Here is a 19,941-nt window from a genome sequence, read left to right as displayed (position 1 = left end):
GACAAGTTAACACCTATCCTTCTCAAGTTATTCCAAAAAAAAAAAAAAAAAATTAAAGAGGGAGGGACCCCCTTCTAAACTCATTTTCCCCTGATACAAAAACAAAAGATGGTACAAGAATAAAAGAAGTACAGGCCAATATCCCTGATAACATAGATGCAAAAATCTTCAACGAAGTATTAATTAGCACACTAAATTCAGCAATGCATTAAAAGGATCATACACCGGAGTGCCTGGGTGGCTCAGTTGGTTAAGTGGCTGCCTTCAGCTCAGGTCACGGTCCCAGGGTCCTGGGATCGAGCCCCACATCGGGCTCCCTGTTCAGCGGGGAGCCTGCTTCTCCCTCTCCTTCTTCTGCCCCCCTCTGCTTGTGCTCTCTCTCTTTCTGTCAAATAAATAAATAAAATCTTTAAAAAAAAAAGGATCATATACCATCGTCAAATGGGATTCATCCAGGGATGCAAGGATAGTTTAATATCTGCAAATAAAGGTGATACAACACATCAACAAAATGAAGGATTAAAAAAAATCACATGATTATCTTAATAGAGTCAGAAAAATTATTTGACAATAAAAATTCTGAACAAAGTCTGTATAGAGGAAATGTACTTCAACATAATAAAGGCCATATATGACAAACCCACGGTCGACATCATAGTCAACATGAAAAGCTGAAAGGTTTACTCTCAGATCAGGAGAGGAGAATGATGGCCACTCTCCCCACTTTTATTCAACATAGTATTGGAAGTCCTCGCCATAGCAATTAGGCAAGAAAAACAATAAAAAGTATCCAAATTAGAAAGGAAGAAGTAAAACTGTCACTATTTGCAGATGACATGATACTATATATAGAAAACCCTAAAGCCTTCACCAAAAAAACTGTTAGAACAAATGAATTCAGTAATGTTGCAGGATACAAAATTAATATGCAGAAATCTGTTGCATTTCTGTACACTAATAACAAACTAAAAGAAATTAGGAAAAAAAATCCCATTTACAATTGCATCAAACAGAATGAAATACCTAGGAACACATTTTTAAAAAAGATTTTATTTATTTATTTATTTGACAGAGAGAGAGAGAGAGAGAGCGTGAGTGGGGGGAGCAGCAAAGGGAGAGGGACAAGCAGACTCTGTGCTGAGCATGGAGCCTGACATGGGGTTTGATCTCAGGGGCTTGATCTCATGACCCTGAGAATACGCCCTGAGCTGAAACCAAGAGTCCGATGCTGAACCAACTGAGCCTATCCAGGTGCCCCAGTGAAAGATCTATATGCTGAAAATTATGAGACATTGATGAAAGAAATGGAAGATGACACAAATAAATGAAAAGACACACCATACTCATAGGTTGGAAGAATTATTATTATTTAAATGCCCATACTACTCAAAGCAATCTACAGATTCAATGCAATCCCTACCAAAATACCAATAGTATTTTTCACAGAACTAGAACAGATAATCCTAACATTTGTGTGGAACTGCCAAAGACCCAGAACAGCAAAGCAATCTTGAGACAGAATGAAGTTGGGGGTATCATGCTTCTAGATAAAACCATACTACAAAGCTACAGTAATGAATACAGTATGTTACTTGCACAAAAACAGACGCATAGATCAACAGAACAGAATAGGGAGTCTAGAAATAAACCTATGCTTATATGGCCAATCTATAACAAAGGAGGCAAGAACATACAATGTGGAAAAGATAGTATCTTTAAAAAGCGGTTTGGGAGGGGCTCCTGGGTAGCTCCTCCGGTTAAGCAACTGCCTTTAGCTCAGGTCATGATCCCACAGTCCTGGGATCGAGCCCCACATCAGGCTCTCTGCTCAGCGCAGAGCCTGCTTCTCCCTCTCCCTCTGCCTGCCGCCCTGCCTTTTTGTCCTTTCTTTCTCTCTGTGTCAAATAAATAAATAAAACCTTTTAAAAAATTTCCAAAAACGCAGTTTGGGAAAACTGGGCAGCTACATGCAAAAGAATGAAACTGGACCACATTCTTACACCATATTCAAAAATAAACTCAAAGAGGATTACAAACTTAAATGTAAACCCGAAACCATAAAAATCCTAGAAAAGAACACAGGCAGTAAGCTCTTTATCACTCTCAATATTTTTTGGATATGTCTCCTCAGGCAAGGGCAAAAAAGCCCCCAAAATAAACAAATGGGTCTACTTCAAACTAAAAAGTTTTTGCACAGTGAAGGAAACCATCAATAAAACAAAATACAACCTACCAAATGGGACAAGATACTTGCAAATTATATACCTGATAAGGGGTTGACATCCAAAATCTATAAAGAACTCACACAACTCAATAACAAAAAGCAAACAACCCAATTAAAGAAAAAATGGGCAGAGGACCCGAATAGACGTTTTTCCAAAGAAGACACACAGATGGTCAACAGACATATGAAAAGATGCTCAGCATCACTAATCATCAGTGACATGCAAATCAAAACAATAATGAGATACCCACCCCACACGGGTTAAATGGCTATTATCAAAAAGACAAGAAATAACAAGTGTTGGTGAGGGTGTGAACTGTTGGTGGGAATGTAAATTGATGCAGCCATTATGGAAAACAGTACGAGAGTTCCTCAAAAAAATTAAAAACAGAACTACCATATGTTCCAGAAATTCCACTTCTGCATACTTATCTGAAGACAACAAAAACGCTAACTCAAAAAGCTATATGTACCCCTAAGTTTGTTGTGGCGTTATTTACAATACCCAAGATATGAAAGCAACCTAAGTGTCCACTGATAGATGATAGATGCATGGATAAAGAAGATTCAGTGTGTGTGTGTGTGTGTGTGTGTGTGTGTGTATAATATTACTCAGCCCTAATAAAGAATGAAATGTAGCCATTTTCAATAACATGGATGGACCTAGAGGGTATTATGTTAAGTGAAATAGGTCAGAGAAAGACAAATACCATATAATTTCATTTATATATGGAATCTAAAAAAAAAAAAAACCAAAACATAAACAGCCTTATAGATACAGAGAACAAACAGGTGGTTACCAGAGACGAGGTAGGCGGGGTGTGTGTGTGTGTGTGTGTGTGTGTGTGTGTGTGCAAAACAGGTGTAGGGGAATAAGAGGCACTAAGTTCTACTTATAAAATAAATAAGACATGAGGATGTAATGTACAACATAGGGAATAGAGTGAATAGTACTGTAATAACTTCGTATAGTGATAGATGGCAACTAGACCTATGGTGCTGATCATTTCATAATGTATAAAAATATAGGTACCATCTTGTATACCTGAAACTAATACAATATTGTGTGTCAATTGTAATTCAATTAAGAAAAGACCAGATGAGGGGGTGGAGGGAGAAGGTATGTGGGAAATCTCTGTACCTTTCACGTAGTTTTGCTGTGAACCTAAAATTTCTCTAAAATAAAAAATTCTATTTAAAAATAACCTAATATTAAAAAAAAAAAAAGCCAGACGAGAGCACCACGTTAAACACAGAGAAGACTACAGACGTATAATACTGCCTATTGCATAGGGCTAGAGTGAGGGGTTAATGATATTTATCCAACTTCTGCTTCCAGATTTCCTCCCAGGGTACGAAGGAACCAGGTGCCGTGGTCAACTCCCCCGTGCTGTCCAGAAGCCGGGATAGAGTCTCATTACCCCTCCCCACACGCCCAAGGTAAAGCTCCAGCTGGCAACTCTTCTGCCTTTCACTGACGGAGGGATCAAGTTTTGGAGCACTCGGATGCTCAACAGGTGTGTAAATGACTGAGGCCAGGCGCCTGCGGCTTTTCCTCTCCCAGAGGCCGGGGCGGCCCCCCCAGGCTGCACTCTCTCCCTCTCGGCTGCAGAGGGAGCACGGGAGGTACCCTGCGCTCCCGACGCCGAGCGAGGGAGCGAGGGAGCGAGGGTGGGGGTGGCTAGGGGCGGGACGGGGTAGGGCCAGGGAGTGGGCGGGACGGGGCGGGGCCAGGGAGTGGGCGGGACGGGGTAGGGCCAGGGAGTGGGGCGGGGCGCCGGGAGTCCGCGCGCCGCGGTTTAAGCGCGCGGAGGGGGAGAGCGGGCTCCCGGAGGCTCTTGGAGCCGCGCGAGCCAGCCGCAGGTGGGACAGTTAGCCGCCCGCAGCTGGGAGCGAGCGGAGCGGCCGGAAAGGAAGCGTGCCTGTGCACCATGATCCCCCTGGAGAAGCCCGGCAGCCGCGGCTCGCCCTCGGCCGCCGCCTCCGGGTCGGGCCGGGCGGGCAGGAGCCTGGGCGCGCCGCGCCGGCCGCCGCCCCCACCTCAGGCCCGCGGGCTGCTGACGGAGATCCGCACGGCCGTGCGCACCGAGCCTTTCCAGGACGGCTACAGCCTGAGCCCGGGCCGAGAGCTGGGCAGGTGAGGAGGGCGGGGCACCGGCGGCCGATTAGTGCCGGAGGCGGGCGCGGTGGGGGTGGCGGGCGCGGTGGGGGTGGCGGGGCCGGGGCCGATAGCGCGCGCGGTGACTTGGCACAAACTTGGGTGCGGGTGGCGATCGGGGCGGTCGAGTGGCACCAGCCAGCCCTCCGCGCGCCGAGGCTTGTTCCCCAAGCCGGCGAGGCGCTCCCCGGCGTGTGGCTTTCACTTGGTAGCGGGTGTGAGAAAGTCTCCAGCGGCGGGTTCCCGAGACCGTAGGGCCCTTTCGGCCTCGGAGGTGTTTTACGCGGCAGGGTAGCGAGAGGGGCGTGTGAGCCACCCTGCGTGTGAGTCCGAAGGAAACCCGGAGCTGTAGAGTCAGCTTTGCCCTTCAACTCGTGTGTGCGCTCCGTCTCCTTCTGTGGCTGTAAGAAAGGATAACATCAGGCGTGACAGCTTCCGTTGCACCAGCCGACTTCATTTTCAGTTTCTTGGTTTTGTGCGATTTTCGTTCTAAAATATTTAGGTCTTTGTGGCTTACGTTCAGATTAGTTTCATTCATAGGCTCTTGGCCCTTGCTTCGCTCTTTTTACTCTGCTGTAAGCTGGCCCTTGTCCCCTCCTCCCCGCGCCTCTCTGCATTGGGTCTCTTTGTAAAACTGCAAACGGCAAAGGCCGTTCGGGTCCTTTACAGTTAGTATGTTGAAGAGGGGTGGTAGGGTGAAAGGGGTTGGGGGACTGACTCCTTACGAACAGTTTGGAGAAGTTGTCAGAAGCCCCGGTTTTGGAGTCGGACCCGAGCTCATAACCCCGGCCTGCTTGCTCTGTGTGCCCTTGAGTGGGCGTCTTAGACTCCCCAGCCCCATGTTTCTCACCTATAAGATCAGTATAACGACAGTACCTACCTATCTCCTGGGGGTGTTGTGCAGATGAGACGCCTGCAAAGCACATGCTACAGGTCCTGGCACATAGCATTCAGTAAAGGTTAGCTGTTGTTGCGAACATTTGTTATGGTTGCAAAATAGCACCATGTTGGAATGGGGAAAGGGCCTGACAGTCATGACTGCCTTCATCTGGGGTCTTGGGAAAGGAGGGTCTTGTAACACTGGTTACAAACAATATTAAAAATGCTCTCTGTATATTAAGCTGGCTTTTAGAAATAGGGGTTGGTTTTTTTTGTTTGTTTATTTTTGGGAGGGGAATCTACCTTAAACATGTCATACTTCAAATGTTAACCGAAGGAAAAATATCTTTCAGAACAAGATACACTTCACTATAGTGGGCGCTAATTAACTGGATCTGTACACACTTTAAATATGACCAAGAAGGCCTAGAGAGCTACTGACTCAGCTAGGTATTCTAATTCATCGAAATTCCAGACATTCTGCAGTAGCCCTGATCGCTTGGAAAAGGAAAACTAAGACTTTCTGTTATTTGGTTGTCTGGCTTCATTCCACAAAAGGAAAACTGGTATTACAAAGCTGAAATATCTTCAGGTGGCAAGCACTGTCTTGTAGAGTTTATAATAGTAATGATTTAATCTGAAAAAATTGATTTATACCCTACCAGGTGTTGATACTAATTCCACCAGGAATGTTCTTTTCAATTCTTGTTTTTATCTATTATAAAATTCACTTGCCTATAGGTATTTGTTTTATCTTTTACATATATATTACATATATTTATATGCTTACATAAATTTGCTTACAAAAGTAATAATTCCTGAAGCAGCAGAACAATGCAATTAGATAGCTACTTGATGTAAGAGCCTAAAACTGAAAAACAAAATTAATGTATTTCTTTCTTTTTGGTTCCTTTTTTTGGGGGGAGGGTCACGGAGAAGTTTAATGCAGTGGTGAAGACCATGGGCTTTGGAGTCAGGCTGTGGCTGAATCTTAGCTCTTTACTTACTAGTTATGTGTACTTGAGTAACTTACCTAACCATTTATTGCCTCATAGTTGTGGAGAGAATTAAAGAGAACACATGTATAGCATGAAGGCTCTGCCTTTCTTAGGCGGAGCACGCAAAAAATATAATTCCTTGTTTAACAATAAATGTTCTTTCACGTGTAACCAGAAAGCAAAAATAAGAAAATCTGCACAACCTTATGCTTCTATCTGTGGGAAAAGTGATGAAATCTCATGGCAAAACACACAGGAACTATTTAGAACTCTCAGGAAGCAAAAGTTCTGTTTGTGTTATTAGCAGTCTTTGTTGAAGGTTTATAAATTTTGCCTGTATATTATGGTTCTGACGTAGTAGTTTATTCATAACCTTTTCTGTAATAAGAACGTTGTCTTTTTTTCCAACTATGAACTGTGGTTGCATTTCTGATATAACTAATTGATCTCATTCTGTTAGAGAATTTACAAAATTACCTATGTTACATTTAATGATGTAGGAAAAACAGAAGATCGATTTGTTATATTCTATGGCCTTTCATTTAGTCAGAAATGTTGAAGAGGTGTGAAGAGCTAACTGTTAAAACGAAGAAACTGAGTTGTTTCAGAAGTTACCATTATTTTATCTTACGGAAAATGAAAGCTTTCAGTGAAATGGTTGAAGAGAATTTTTGAAATGGCCAATTTTGGTTCTATAGTAACGACAGGATGTGAGGTTGATTATTTTTAAGAAATGTCATGTCATATTCTTTCATGTCTCCAGCAGGTCCATAGCAACTTAAATGTGGGTAAATATGTGATGTAAAATTTTCTTTTGCCTGAAGCTTGACTTGTTATTCCTAAAGCTTGTTACCTTTCTTTGAGTCAGGATAAGTGCCAGTGTAAACCACATTAATGATTATAGGTACAGGAGACATGACCTTGGGTTCTGAGAATTTTTTCATAATGTTGATTTCCCTTGAGTTTGAAAGTACAAGAACAAAAATCTTTCTAGAAATTTAAAATAATACTAATTTCACATTGAATGATTTGCCTTACATGTGTTTTCATTATCCAGTACTCAACTTTTAACATTTTTTAATGCATTTATAAATTTTATCTTAAGAAAAAAGGGATTTTTAAAGCCAAAAGAGTATCTTTTGTTTGCTAAATTATTACGTGCTGATAGTTGGATTTCCCTATGAGACAAAAAAATATGAATTCTCTGCTGAATGAGTATTTCATAAATACTTTACAGTTATACAAGTGCTTTCCACATGTATTATTTAATTCTCCTCAAATGCATGTTTGGGGAGTCCCATTTTCTTTCTCTCTCTCTCTCTCTCTTTTTTTTAAAGATTTTATTTATGTATTGAGAGAGAGAGCTCAAGCAGGGGGAGCTGCAGAGGGAGAGGAAGAAGCAGGCTCCCAGCTTCTCAGGGAGCTGGACATGAGGTTCAATCCCAAGACCCTGGGATCCTGACCTGAGCCTAAGGCAGACACTTAACTGACTGAGCCACCCAGGTGGCCCTGGGAAGTCCCACTTTCAATGAGAAAACCAAGACAGAGATTGATTGAGTCTTAGGCTAAGACTGCTGAGCTGGAACTCTTTGAAATCCCTTCTATCATATAAGTCAGATATTTCTCAAAGAATAACCTGCAGCCTGTCTTGTACCTGAAGCAATCTCTCATAGAGGAATTGCCGAGAGGACGTGAGTTCCATGTTGGGACAAACCCAGTGAAACTTCTGTGTCATATAGTTCCCTCTTCAGTTGGGCCTTTTGGTAGTTAGGGATGTTGTATCTCTTTCTCTTCGGAGCAGTTGAGAGTAGCAGGAACAAGGAAGGATTTTTATCAGACAGTAAGAGAATGTTCAAGGTGAAGGAGGGCAGGTGTATTTCAGGAACTGTGTGTTCTTTACCTGGACCCATGGCTGTAAATAATGGCTTCAGGTTTTTGTACCTTACAACTACTTCAGCATGTGTCATAAATTGTAATTCATAGTCTCTTTGGAAATTAAGACCCTTCTGGGGCATGTGGCTGGCTCAGACGGTTGAGCTGTTGACGCTTGATTTCCACTCAGGTCATGATCGCAGGGTCTTGAGATCCAGTCCTGCATAGGGCGCTATGCTCAGTGGGGAGTCTGCTTGAGGATTCTCTCTCCCCTTCCTCTGCCCACCCCCCTCGCCCCCCACCCTCTCTCTCATATAAATAAATCTAAATAAATAAATAAATACATAAGACCCTTGGTAAGTAATATTGTCCATGTAGAAACTGTCTTGTTTTAGGATGGATATTATTTAAGATTTCTTTGAAGAGTATTTACCAACAGTTGTGTGTAATCTGGTATTTTTGGATTAAAAAAAATTGGCTATGTTTGTGGTTCAGCAACAGGGTTACTTACGAAGTCCTAAGACCGGTACTTCATTGAGTCAACTGTTTTAATTTTGAAAAGTTGGGACTTAAAATGTTAAAATTAAAATCTTAGTTTAAAATATACATAAACTTGGTGTGCCTAGGTGGCTCAGTCACTTAAGTGTCTGCCTTTGGCTCAGGTCATGATCCCAGGGTCCTGGGATGGAGCCCTGCATCAGGCTGTCCACTCAGCGGGGAGTCTACATCACCCTCTCCCTCTGCCCCTCCCCCCATTTGTGAGCACGCCCACATGCGTGCACACGGTCTCTCAAAATCTTTAAAAAAAAATAAAATACAATAGCTTCTCAACCTTTTGGCTAAGATCAAGTATAAAAAAATAAAATACATAAACTTAAGGATTTAATGAATTTCAGCCTCTTTATAAAGCTATATGTAACAAAATTTTATAAAATCGGATTATTGAACCAAGTGCATTAGAAAGCCAAGTAGCTGTAGCCATTGATTCACTTATTCAGGTGAAGAAGAAGGAACTACATATATTGAGGGAAATTTTGCATCAAGTAGAGAGTTCAAGTTAGACCACCTTCAAAACTCCTCTGTTCTAGGATTCTTTTTTACAAATTACTGTCATTATCATAGATCTGAAGTTTGTGCCTCAAACAATAAAAATAGCTACTGATTACTGATCATTTGCTGAATGCCATACACTGTAGAGATGTAATTTTGTTTAGTATTTACTATCTTCTTACAAGGTTAAGTGCCATCAACCTAATCTTACAGATGAGGAATTCAGGCTCAGAAAGGTTGAGTGAATTGCCTAAGATTATGCAGTTACTAGGCAGAATTCAAAATAGTCTGTCTTTTAAAGCCCTGCCTGTTCTTGTCACTCATGCTGATAGCTGATCTGATGGACTTACTGATTTTTACACTTAGGGTCAACAGATATTTTGGGTTTTGCTGTTTTCCTTTCAGAGGTAAGAAGACAGGTAAAATCTGTTCTAGGTCTTTCTTGAATGGAAGGTCTTATATTTAAGAGCGCTCCAGTGCTCTTAAGTAAATGTTATAAGCACATAAGTCACTTTGCTAGGATCTGGCAGTTATTCTCAAATGTAACAAATCAGTCACTAGTCCCTTTATCAACAGGGTGACATGTCACATGGGAAAGTTTTATGGGGAAAATAACATTTGAGCTGAGCCTTAAGGAATGGATGGAATTTCAGTAGTAGTGATGAAAGATACTCCTCTAGCCATTGGCAATAATACAAATAAGCACAGTGGCCAAAAAATTCAGGGAAAGAGTGAATAGCAAGTAGTCCGATGTGGTTAAAATATTAAACTTCAGGGCGCCTGGGTGGCTCAGTTGGTTAAGCGACTGCCTTCGGCTCAGGTCATGATCCCGGAGTCCCGGGCTCGAGCCGCACATCAGGCTCCCTGCTCAGCAGGGAGTCCGCTTCTCCCTCTGACCCTCTCCCCTCTCATGCTCTCTCTCTGTCTCATTCTCTCTCTCAAATAAATAAATAAAATCTTTAAAAAATATATTAAACTTCATGAGGTTAAGTTGCCATAGAACTTTTACTTACTAGAATAACAGGAACAGGTGTATATATTCAGGGTGCTTATCTGATGTCCTTTTTGAGCACCTGCCATGTGCAGGGCACTGTGGGGATACAAAGATGGGTGATCAGTGAGGGCTCGCTAGGGAACTCATGGCCTAGCTAGGGAGACAGGCATAGTGCAACAAATTGTACTATGTCAGGCCAATTTAAGTAATGCAGTACATGTATAAACCCATCCAAACCTGTTACCATTCTTAGACTCAGTCTGTCCGTTGATGGTGCCGCATTCATCCAGGGAAACAAGTCATCCTGTGCTTCCACTTTTCCCTTTTCCCCTCATCTCTGCCTAAAATGCCATCTGCCAGGGAGTGCTAATGAACCTTGACCCTCTGTTAAATGCATCATCTTTTCCTAGCCTCTACACTGCTGTTTTGGTTGAGACCCACTCCCCTGAATTATTTTATAGGTTTCCCTAGTTTCTAGTTAACATTTTACAATATACTCTTCATAACATTATCAGAATTATCTTTTAAAAACAATTATTTTAAAAATTCTAACAAGTACCCGTTTTTACCCTGAGAAAGCCCAAACTCCTTAGCATGTCATACTTCTTAAAGATGCTCACCACACCTTCCTAAGCTTTATAAGTTAGGCCTTGGCAATGCGAAGATGACTAAAATCTAGTCTTTGTTCTTAGGAGGCTTGGACTGGTGGGTCTAACTCAGCTGTCCTTCCTCTTATTATTTGTTGGTATATCTTACTTTCCCACCGCTCTGCAATGTATTATCATTGAGTAGTTCTGACTCCCCAAAACTGTTTAATGCAGACCTGAGTTGTCAGTTTAGTGTGTAATAGTGAACTATAGATTTTTGTGAAAGGGATGAAGAGCTCAGAAAATGGTAATAACTGTGTAGTCCAGGAAGAATTTTAGCTAAATCGGTAAAGAAAGTAGATGTGAAACAAACATCTTATGCCCTTTGAACGTCATCAGCCTCAAGTCTGTATATTAACTGTGGTTTTATGCTTTTTCCTAAGTAACCTAAAATTCAGGGTTTAGATACAGTCATGATTTTTGCCATGAAGCTGTGGTAAAACATGCATATTGGAGTCCTTGTGGGGTGTGGAATTTAGACACTTTGATGAAGTGATTCTTAATGTGTTCACTAGGACTCGGCACCTTGAATACTGAATCTCACATTTCTGTGTACTCTGTTGCTCTACAGAAGGAACGGTTTCAGAAATCTCTTTTTATCTCCTTTGGAGTCTTCCTTGAGTAGTTTCAAAAGTTCTCCTACCATTGCACCAGTCATTTAGTGATGAAGGCAAGACAAGTTTCCTCAAAACCGTCATGATCTGCTGTTTTTGCTGTCAGTTTCAGTATCAGAATGATGGACGACTTTCTTCCTTGTGGGATAATGCAGGGGTTGACAAACTGCTGCTGGCCACCTATTTTTGTAAGGCTCATGAGCTATATAGAATGATTTTTGTATTTTTAAATGGTTGAAAAAAATCAGAAGAGTAATATTTAATAACATGGAAATTATATGAAATTCATATTTCAGTGTCCATAAAATTTTGTTTTGTTTTTTTAAACCCAGATCCACCCATTCATTTACCTTTTGTCTATGCTTTCATTGTACAAAGCAGGCTTGCCTAGTGGCGACAGAGACCAGCAAGACCAAAAATATTTGCTATCTGCCCCTCTTCAGAGAAGTTTGCTGACTCCCAATATAGTGCATGACAGGGTGGAAAGAAAAAAATAAACCTAAAACTGTGAGGAGTGCTTCCACAAAAACAAAGGTGGTATTAAGAGCAGTCATTGGTGTGGGTGGAGAGCCATGGGAATTGTGCTGGTGACCCTAAGAAATGGTGGTATGGCCCCAGATGTTGAATTAAGTATGGGGCTCTTTCCTGTATTTGCCTCTGGTTCCTGAATTTAGCAATAGCTTTTCTGTAACAAGGGCTCCCAGAGTTTGTAGGTTTGCCATGTATATGAATCCCTTTCTCTTTTGAGTCATTTGTCTTCCCATCTATTCAAAAATATGCATTCAGGCCAGATATTAAGTAGTATTTTACTTAGTGCACAGTACTGTATTGCCTGGAACATTAGGTGTGTGAACAGTAAACATTTGTGTGTTTGATGGGGGAATATTTTGAAAGCAGTTCAACGGAGTCATTTCTAATTTACCAGGAACATGCTTGCTGTCAATTAGGTATGTTGGTCAGTTTTTTAATAAATGAAACTTCCTCTTTTTTTCTATTCTTTTGAAACTTCTGACATATTAATAATTTGATTCTTTTATTTTTTTAAAAAAGATTTTATTTATTTGAGAGAAAGAGCAAGCAGAAGTGGGGGGCAGAGGGTGAGGGAGAAGCAGACTCCCCGCTGAGCAGGGAGCCCAATGTGGGGCTTGATCCCAGGACCCTGAGATCATGACCTGAGCTGAAGGCAGATGCTTAACTGACTGAGCCACCCAGGCGCCCCTGATTCTTTTAATATCTGTGATTTTTTTCTCAGAAGAACCCAATGGTCATTACGAACCTTTTAAAACTTGATGGAAATGTTAGTCTAATGATTTTTTGGAGTAAAATAAAAGGCATTAGTCTGTGATGAATAGGTTTATGATTTAATCCCTCTAAGCATCTATAGAAGTCTTTCACATTTTTGTGAACAAGAACGTTGACCTGAACAAGGGTGCTGTTAGGTAGATTGTTACTTATGTGAGCAACTATGTTCACAGATATGCCTAAGGATATATCCTTTAACATTTTTATTGGTGTGGTTACAAAAGTATAGAGTGCATGGAAAATACATTTGTGGTTAACAGTAGCTAGGAAGGAAGAATTCGTACTCAAAATGACATTAGTAATCTAGAATGCTGGGTCCGAACCTAAAAATTAAAATGTAACAGAACATGAAAGCCTTGCCTTTAATTTTTTAAAACATTTTAAAAATTGGGGCACCTGGATGACTCAGTTGGTTAAGTGTGCAACTCTTGGTTTCTGCTCAGGTCGTGATCTCAGGGCGGTGCGATTGAGCATGGTGTAGCACTCTGTGCTCAGTATGGAGTCTGCTTGGGATTCTCTCTCCCTCTCCCCCCGCCCCCTCCCTGTGCACGCTCTTCTCTTTCTCTCCCAAATAAGTCTTTAAAAACCAAACAAAAACCGTATTTTAAAAATATGAGGATGCTGGCTTGAAAAAATTCAAAAGGAAAAAGATCTAGGTGGTTTATTTACCAGCTCAATATGAAATATGAAAAACCTGTCAGGTTTTTTTTAAAGCAAATATTAGGTTGTATTGTACCAAGATCAACAAAATAATAATGATGTAACCCTTTGATCTGATTATACTTGGGGGAGTTGCTTCAGATTTGGTTGACACATCTTATCAGCAGGTCTGATGAGCTGTAATAATGAGAAAGTGTTCAAAACCTTTATGGGGATGAGGAATGATTTAAATTGGAAAAAGGAGGGGCACCTGGGTGGCTCAGTCGGTTAAGCGTCTGCCTTTGGCTCAGGTCATGATCCCGGGGTCCTGGGTCCTGCCCCTCCCCCCACCCCACTTGTACTTTCTCTCTCCCTCTCTCTCAAATAAATAAAATCTTGAAAAAAAAAAAATGGGACGAGGGAGTGGCAGTTAACAGATCCTTAGCTTCGGTCAATACCCGATAGATTGGTATTTGGAAGAGAAGGGTCTTTCTTTGTGTACTGCTCAGTAAAAGGCCCAGACTTAACAGCCCTTCATTTTAGGCCTGTAATGAAAATCTTATTAAAATAATATACACCCAGACGATCCAGCAATTGCACTACTGGGTATTTACCCCAAATATACAAATGTAGTGTTCCGAAGGGGTACGTGCACCCCAATGTTTATAGCAGCAATGTCCACAATAGCCAAACTGTGGGAAGAGCCAAGATGTCCATCGACAGATGAATGGATAAAGAAGATGTGGTATATATATATACGATGGAATATTATGTAGCCATCAAAAGGAATGAAATCTTGCCATTTGCAACGACGTGGATGGAACTGGAGGGTATTATGCTGAGCGAAATAAGTCAGTCAAAGACATGTATCATATGACCTCACTGATATGAGGAATTCTTAATCTCAGGAAACTGAGTGTTGCTGGAGTGGTAGGGGGTGGGAGGGATGGGGTGGCTGGGTGATAGACATTGGGGAGGGTATGTGCTATGGTGAGCGCTGTGAATTGTGCAAGACTGTTGAATCACAGATCTGTACCTCTGAAACAAATAATGCAATATATGTTAAGAAAAAAAAAAAGAAGAAGGTAGCAGGAGGGGAAGAATGAAGGGGAAATCGGAGGGGGAGATGAACCATGAGAGACGATGGACTCTGAGAAACAAACTGAGGGTTCTAGAGGGGAGGGGGTTGGGGGGATGGGTTAGCCTGGTGGTGGGTATTAAAGAGGGCATGTTCTGCGTGGAGCACTGGGTGTTATGCGCAAACAATGAATCATGGAACACTACATCAAAAACTAATGATGTCATGTATGGTGATTAACATAACATAATAATAAAAAAAATAATAATAATTTGCACCCAGGAGTGGAAGAGACAGCCTCAGAGTTTGAAAGAAGACACTGACATTGGCATTTGGCATTAGGTGTTAAAAAAAACTGATTTCTAAGCTGCCTTCCAACTTAAAGATTGGGTATTTTTGTGTGATGACTATCACAAATTAATGATTTGTTTGATTAATAATATTTCATTTAGCACTTATGTGGCAAGTCCCATGTTAAGCAATTGGTATGTATTATATACTTGAGCTCTCACACAACCCTGTGAAGTGGATTCTGGTGTGTCCTCTTTCACAGATAATGAGGAAGATGAGATTTAAAAAGGTTAAATGAATTGCCCAAGTGAGCTGCAGAACTATTTGTGGGATTCAAACTCACATCTAATTCTAGAGCTCATAGCCTTATTTTGCTTAGTTTGTTATACGGACTCCCCTGTGACTCACTTATTAGTTTAATAACAAATGATAGTGTAGTGTATCAAAATAATGCTTGTTGTAGCTGTCTTTATAGGAAAACTAGACTTTTCCAGCTGATGCTGTAGTTGAAATATATAAATGAGATCCCTAATTTTTATAGTTTTGAAAGGCGATATAGTTTTAGAGTCAATTCAGTTCTTTTAGGAATTCTGATAACCAGTTTCTCTTAACAAGTCAAACGCCTTTTTTCAAGATTTAAATCATTCTTGTGTATAAATGTGTAAAAAAAATAGCTTATGTATAACTGCAAAAAATATTGACTTTAATACTTGGTTATTCTCTATTCAGAAGGAATTTTGCAGGTTTACCAGTTACATTTTATTTGATTAGAGATGTACCTATTAAATTCCTAAGTGAGAGTGCTGCATTTGTGATTGAATTATGGTCTAAATTTGAATATCCACTGATGAATATTTGGAAATTGTATTAAAATTTACCATTTCTAGAAAGTTGTCAAGTTTAACAGTGAATGTTTTTGTTTAATTCTAGGGGGAAATTTGCAGTGGTGAGGAAATGTATAAAGAAAGATTCTGGAAAAGAATTCGCAGCAAAGTTCATGAGAAAAAGAAGAAAAGGTCAAGATTGTCGGATGGAAATAATTCATGAGATTGCAGTTCTTGAACTAGCACAGGACAATCCATGGGTCATTAATTTACATGAAGTCTATGAAACTCCATCAGAAATGATCTTAGTCCTGGAATAGTAAGTATTGTTTTCCTTAGATAAAGTTTGTTTGATAGTCCACACTTTATAGGATGCTAGTCATCTGTGGTATGTGTTGCAGCCTGGCTCTGGAAATCTGAAGATTTTCCAGAACTTTTTCATGTGTTTCTCTTTAATTTGGAAAATACCAGATTAATAAGAATGCATGTATATTAGATTTTTTATTTTCATTCTTTAATGAAATTCTTCTGATAGTAAAGTTCTCTTATGTTCTTATTAGAGGCATTCTTCAGAAAGTAAGTGATAACGCGGTGATACTAAAATAAGAGACACGTTACAATCCCTTACATGTTCATATAGTCTGAGTTAATAATCTCCTTTCTTTCAGAAACAATTGTTTTGATTCATACCATGTTTTCATTTGAGTTAAGTAGAGACTGTATAGGAAACAGCTTTGGAAAATGAAGTTTCTTCTTCTTAAGAAATCCTATTTTCCTCCAGTGGAGGGCAGCTCCAAAGAGTTGTACAAAATGGACAGTTTTTCTAGGAAGGAGGGTGTGGCCAAAAGCTATTAGCAAAAGAAAAGAAAGGATTGTTTCAGGCAAGATCACCTTCCCTTGTGGGAAGGGCAGGGGGTCTTATTAGGTGGATTACCTCATCTTCTTTTGGGGGCATGGATAGGGCCCATGTGAGATTCCTCACTGATGTTGGTCAGAAATTTTCTGACTGACTGGTTAAGACTTAGACTTCTGGGGGCGCTTGGAACTGCAGTTAGCGTAGGTAGTAAGCCCCAGTTTGGGGATTTGGTCTAAGTGATACCATTTTGGGCCTGTGCTTTTCTTTTTAACAGATATGAAGATTTATTCCACATAGACATACATACATATAAATGGCCTATATGTACATGAAAAATACTGATTCTTATGATTTTTATAATGTAAATTTGAAAATATGTTTTCAGTTTCCCCTTATAAGAGTGGCAAAAATCATAAAGAAAAAGTGATATTCATGGGTTGAACCATCGGATTTATACTACAAGTGGGAGTATTCATTGGTGCAACTTTCCTGGAGGACAGACTGGAGTTATGTATCAAAAATTAAAAAAAAAAACAAAACAAAACCCACAATACTCTTTAATCCAGCAATTTCACTTACATATTTTTTCACAAGGCAGTAATCGGGCAGTTGGGCAAAGATGTGTTAGAAAATAGTGAGGTTTTTTTTTTTTAATGTAGCAAAAAAGAAATAACCTAATTGTTTTATAGAAAGGGGTTGGTTGGTTAAGTAAGTGGTAATGTCACAAAGTGAATTACTGTGCGGTCATTTAAAAAAAAGCTAAGGTGAATCTAAATGTTTCAACATAGAATTTTTTTTAATATTGTTAAAAAGAAAAGTTAAATGTGTGTAATATTGTTTTTAAAAAATTTAAAAATTTATAGAAAGCAAATTCTGGATGGATCTAAATGTTTCAACATAGATTTTTTTTTAATATTGTTAAAAAGAAAAGTTAAATGTGTGTAATACTGTTTTTAAAAAATTTAAAAATTTATAGAAAGCAAATTCTGGATGGCTAATTCTGGATGTTCATAAATTTTAATTCCATAATTTCACTTCTAGGAATCCCTTCTAAAGGAATTATAAAATGTGAACGGTGAGAAGTACAAAAGTGTTTCACACAGGGTATTTTTAATTATAATCGGAAAAATATTAAAAATGATGGGACGGGTAACAAATGTAGTATATGTGGATCATACCTGAATAAAGTTGTTTTCTAACTTAAAAAAAAAAAAAAAGCTGGTTTAGGAATCTCGTATATAAATGCCCTGCCTACCTAGGTTTTGGGTTTCCAGTTTGTTTTGGAGAGGATCAAGGCAGAACTGGCAGTTGATTCTAGAAAAGACTTTGTGAAGTATTATTCTCTGACCAGATTCCTCGCCTGTTCTCACCAAACCTGCTCTTCAGCCTTTAATCCTGAGCTCTTCTCAGGTCCCCCGTCTTTCAGCCAGCCCCTGCCTTTTTTCTTTCCCGGGATTCCCTTTCTTCTTCGGGAGTTGGTTCGGCTGAGCTCTCGCCAGCACCTCGCATTATTTCCTCCTTCCTCCTCGTCTTCCTCGGCAGGTCCTTCTGCCAGTTTGGAACCCCAGCCTGTGCCGCCTCCTGCACACTCGGGGGAAGACCTGTGTCATCTTTGACCTGCTTTCCTGTCGTTGGGTCCTTCTTTACCTAATCTCTCATTCTTTTAATGTGTCGTCCCCACTCCCCTCCTCCCCCGCCAGAATCTACTAGAAACTTTCAACGCACTGCCTGCATCGCCACTTCCCGTCGTTTCTCAGCTGCCTACCAGCAGGCGCCCTCCATCAGCATCCCGCACCCCTTCCCTTCTGTTCGAAGTTTCCGCTGCTTAACTCTGAGGCTGAGACCTTAACTTGGGCTCTTTAATTCTCTTCCTTCCTCTTCTAGGGCCATTGTTTTGTCTTTAAATCAGTTCACTGACCTCTGTCAGCTTTGCAGCCCCTCTTCCAAGGCGGTTCTTTTCCCTTGTCTTCCCGTGTTGCTCTCTCTCTTACCCTCAAATTCCTTTTCCTCAGCTTGGACTGTCTTTAAACCACGGTCCTGGCTTGCTCTTTCCGTTACTGCTGACTTTTTAAAGGAGCAGGCTGAATTTACAGCTTTCCTCACCTTCTAGTCCGTTCTGTGCTTCGCCGTTACTCTTCATTCCGCTGCCCCTGCTCTTCTCAAACCCTGTTTGCCAAAATCTGTCTCCTTTTTTTAGTGTTCACTCCACTTCTTACTCTCTCTAAACACTTTATTATACCCTCTTTCTTGAAATGATGTTCTTTCTTGGCTTTCAGGGTCCTCTTTTTTTTGTTTTTTAAATCTGTCACAGCCTATTACCCTGCTACTGTATGAACACAAGTGCTCCCCAGAGCTCATCAGTGTTGTTTTTGTGATATATTTATGTTCTCTACATTTACTCTGATAACAATCTATGTCTGTGGCTTCAGCTATTATTTACATGTGATTTTTTCCAAATCTTTGTCTCCAACCTTGGACCTTCTAAGTTCTGACTGCCTACTGCATATCTCTGTATCCAGCCGTACATCATTATCAATTCAGGATCAGTATGTGTGCACTCCTGCATTGCCCTGATAACGCCTGTTTTTCTCTTGTTGCCCATTTCCATTGTGATCCCCATTGATTTCATAGCTCAGGCTAGAAACCTTGACTCTACCCTCATTTCACTTAGCTCCTTTAAAAGCGCGTATATAATAAATTACCACGTCTTCCACTTAAGCCTCAGCCCTGCATCCCTTTTTCTTGGTCCTTGCTGTTTCTTCTCCGTTTGGGTCCTCATTATCTCTCCCATGGACTCTCAGTAGCTTCTGGGCTGATCACACTGGCTTCAATTCTGGGGTGTTCCGCAAGCTTCTGTTGGGTAACTAAGACATAGATGTGGTGATATTATTCCCTTGCTTAGAAATCTTTGGTGGCTTCTGTTGATTCAGTGATCAAGCTTTTAGAACCACACATCAATATGATTTGGCTAAAAATGTGTTCTACTTTTTGTTTGAAGGGAAAGTCTTAGAAATACATTTTTAGATATCAAGATATCAAAATTCTTGGCCACATCCATAGATTGTTGTTAGGGAAACAGGCAGGTTTATATTCACTGTGTCACTAATGCATTTCACATACACTTAAGTGTCCTCCATATGCACTAGGTGCTAACAGGTGCTGGTGGTATGAAAGTAAAAACAGCATAGCCTCTTCCCTCCAGGTGCTACAGGTTTAGTGAAGGAGAGAAAAATGATTGCAGCAGTGTTGGTGTTTTACTAGAAATGCTTGCTAGTTGCTGTGGGAACACAAGGTATAATATTCGTGTTAAGAATTTACTGTGTGCCAGGCACTATGCTAAGTCTTTCAGCCAGCTTTGTATAAATTATCTATATGCTTTATATACATTATTTGTTTTATTTTAAAAATTTTTTTCCAGCTTTATTGAGATATAGTTGACATAAAACACTTTGTAAGTTGGAGGTGTAGAATATATTGATTTGATTCCCTTATGTATTGTGTAATGATTACCACCA

At 40.4% G+C, this 19,941-nt stretch overlaps 1 protein-coding gene across 2 annotated transcripts in view; it reads left to right on the top strand.

The window, feature by feature from the left end:
- The first annotated feature begins 4,008 nt into the window (after positions 1-4,008).
- STK17A (serine/threonine kinase 17a) overlaps positions 4,009-19,941 on the top strand; it is a 40,638-nt gene continuing 24,705 nt past the window's right edge. For both annotated transcript variants that reach the window (XM_027574618.1, XM_027574617.1), the window contains exons 1-2: positions 4,009-4,361; positions 15,677-15,889. In XM_027574618.1, the coding sequence (XP_027430419.1) occupies positions 4,156-4,361; positions 15,677-15,889 (419 nt within the window). In that variant the 5' untranslated portion in view covers positions 4,009-4,155. The remainder of the gene's footprint in view (positions 4,362-15,676; positions 15,890-19,941) is intronic.

This window comes from Zalophus californianus, chromosome 12, assembly GCF_009762305.2.
Source record: "Zalophus californianus isolate mZalCal1 chromosome 12, mZalCal1.pri.v2, whole genome shotgun sequence".
Classification (NCBI taxonomy): Eukaryota; Metazoa; Chordata; class Mammalia; order Carnivora; family Otariidae; genus Zalophus; species Zalophus californianus.
The sequence above is the reverse complement of the archived record's forward strand: the minus strand, read 5'-3'. Positions and strand labels throughout refer to the sequence as shown.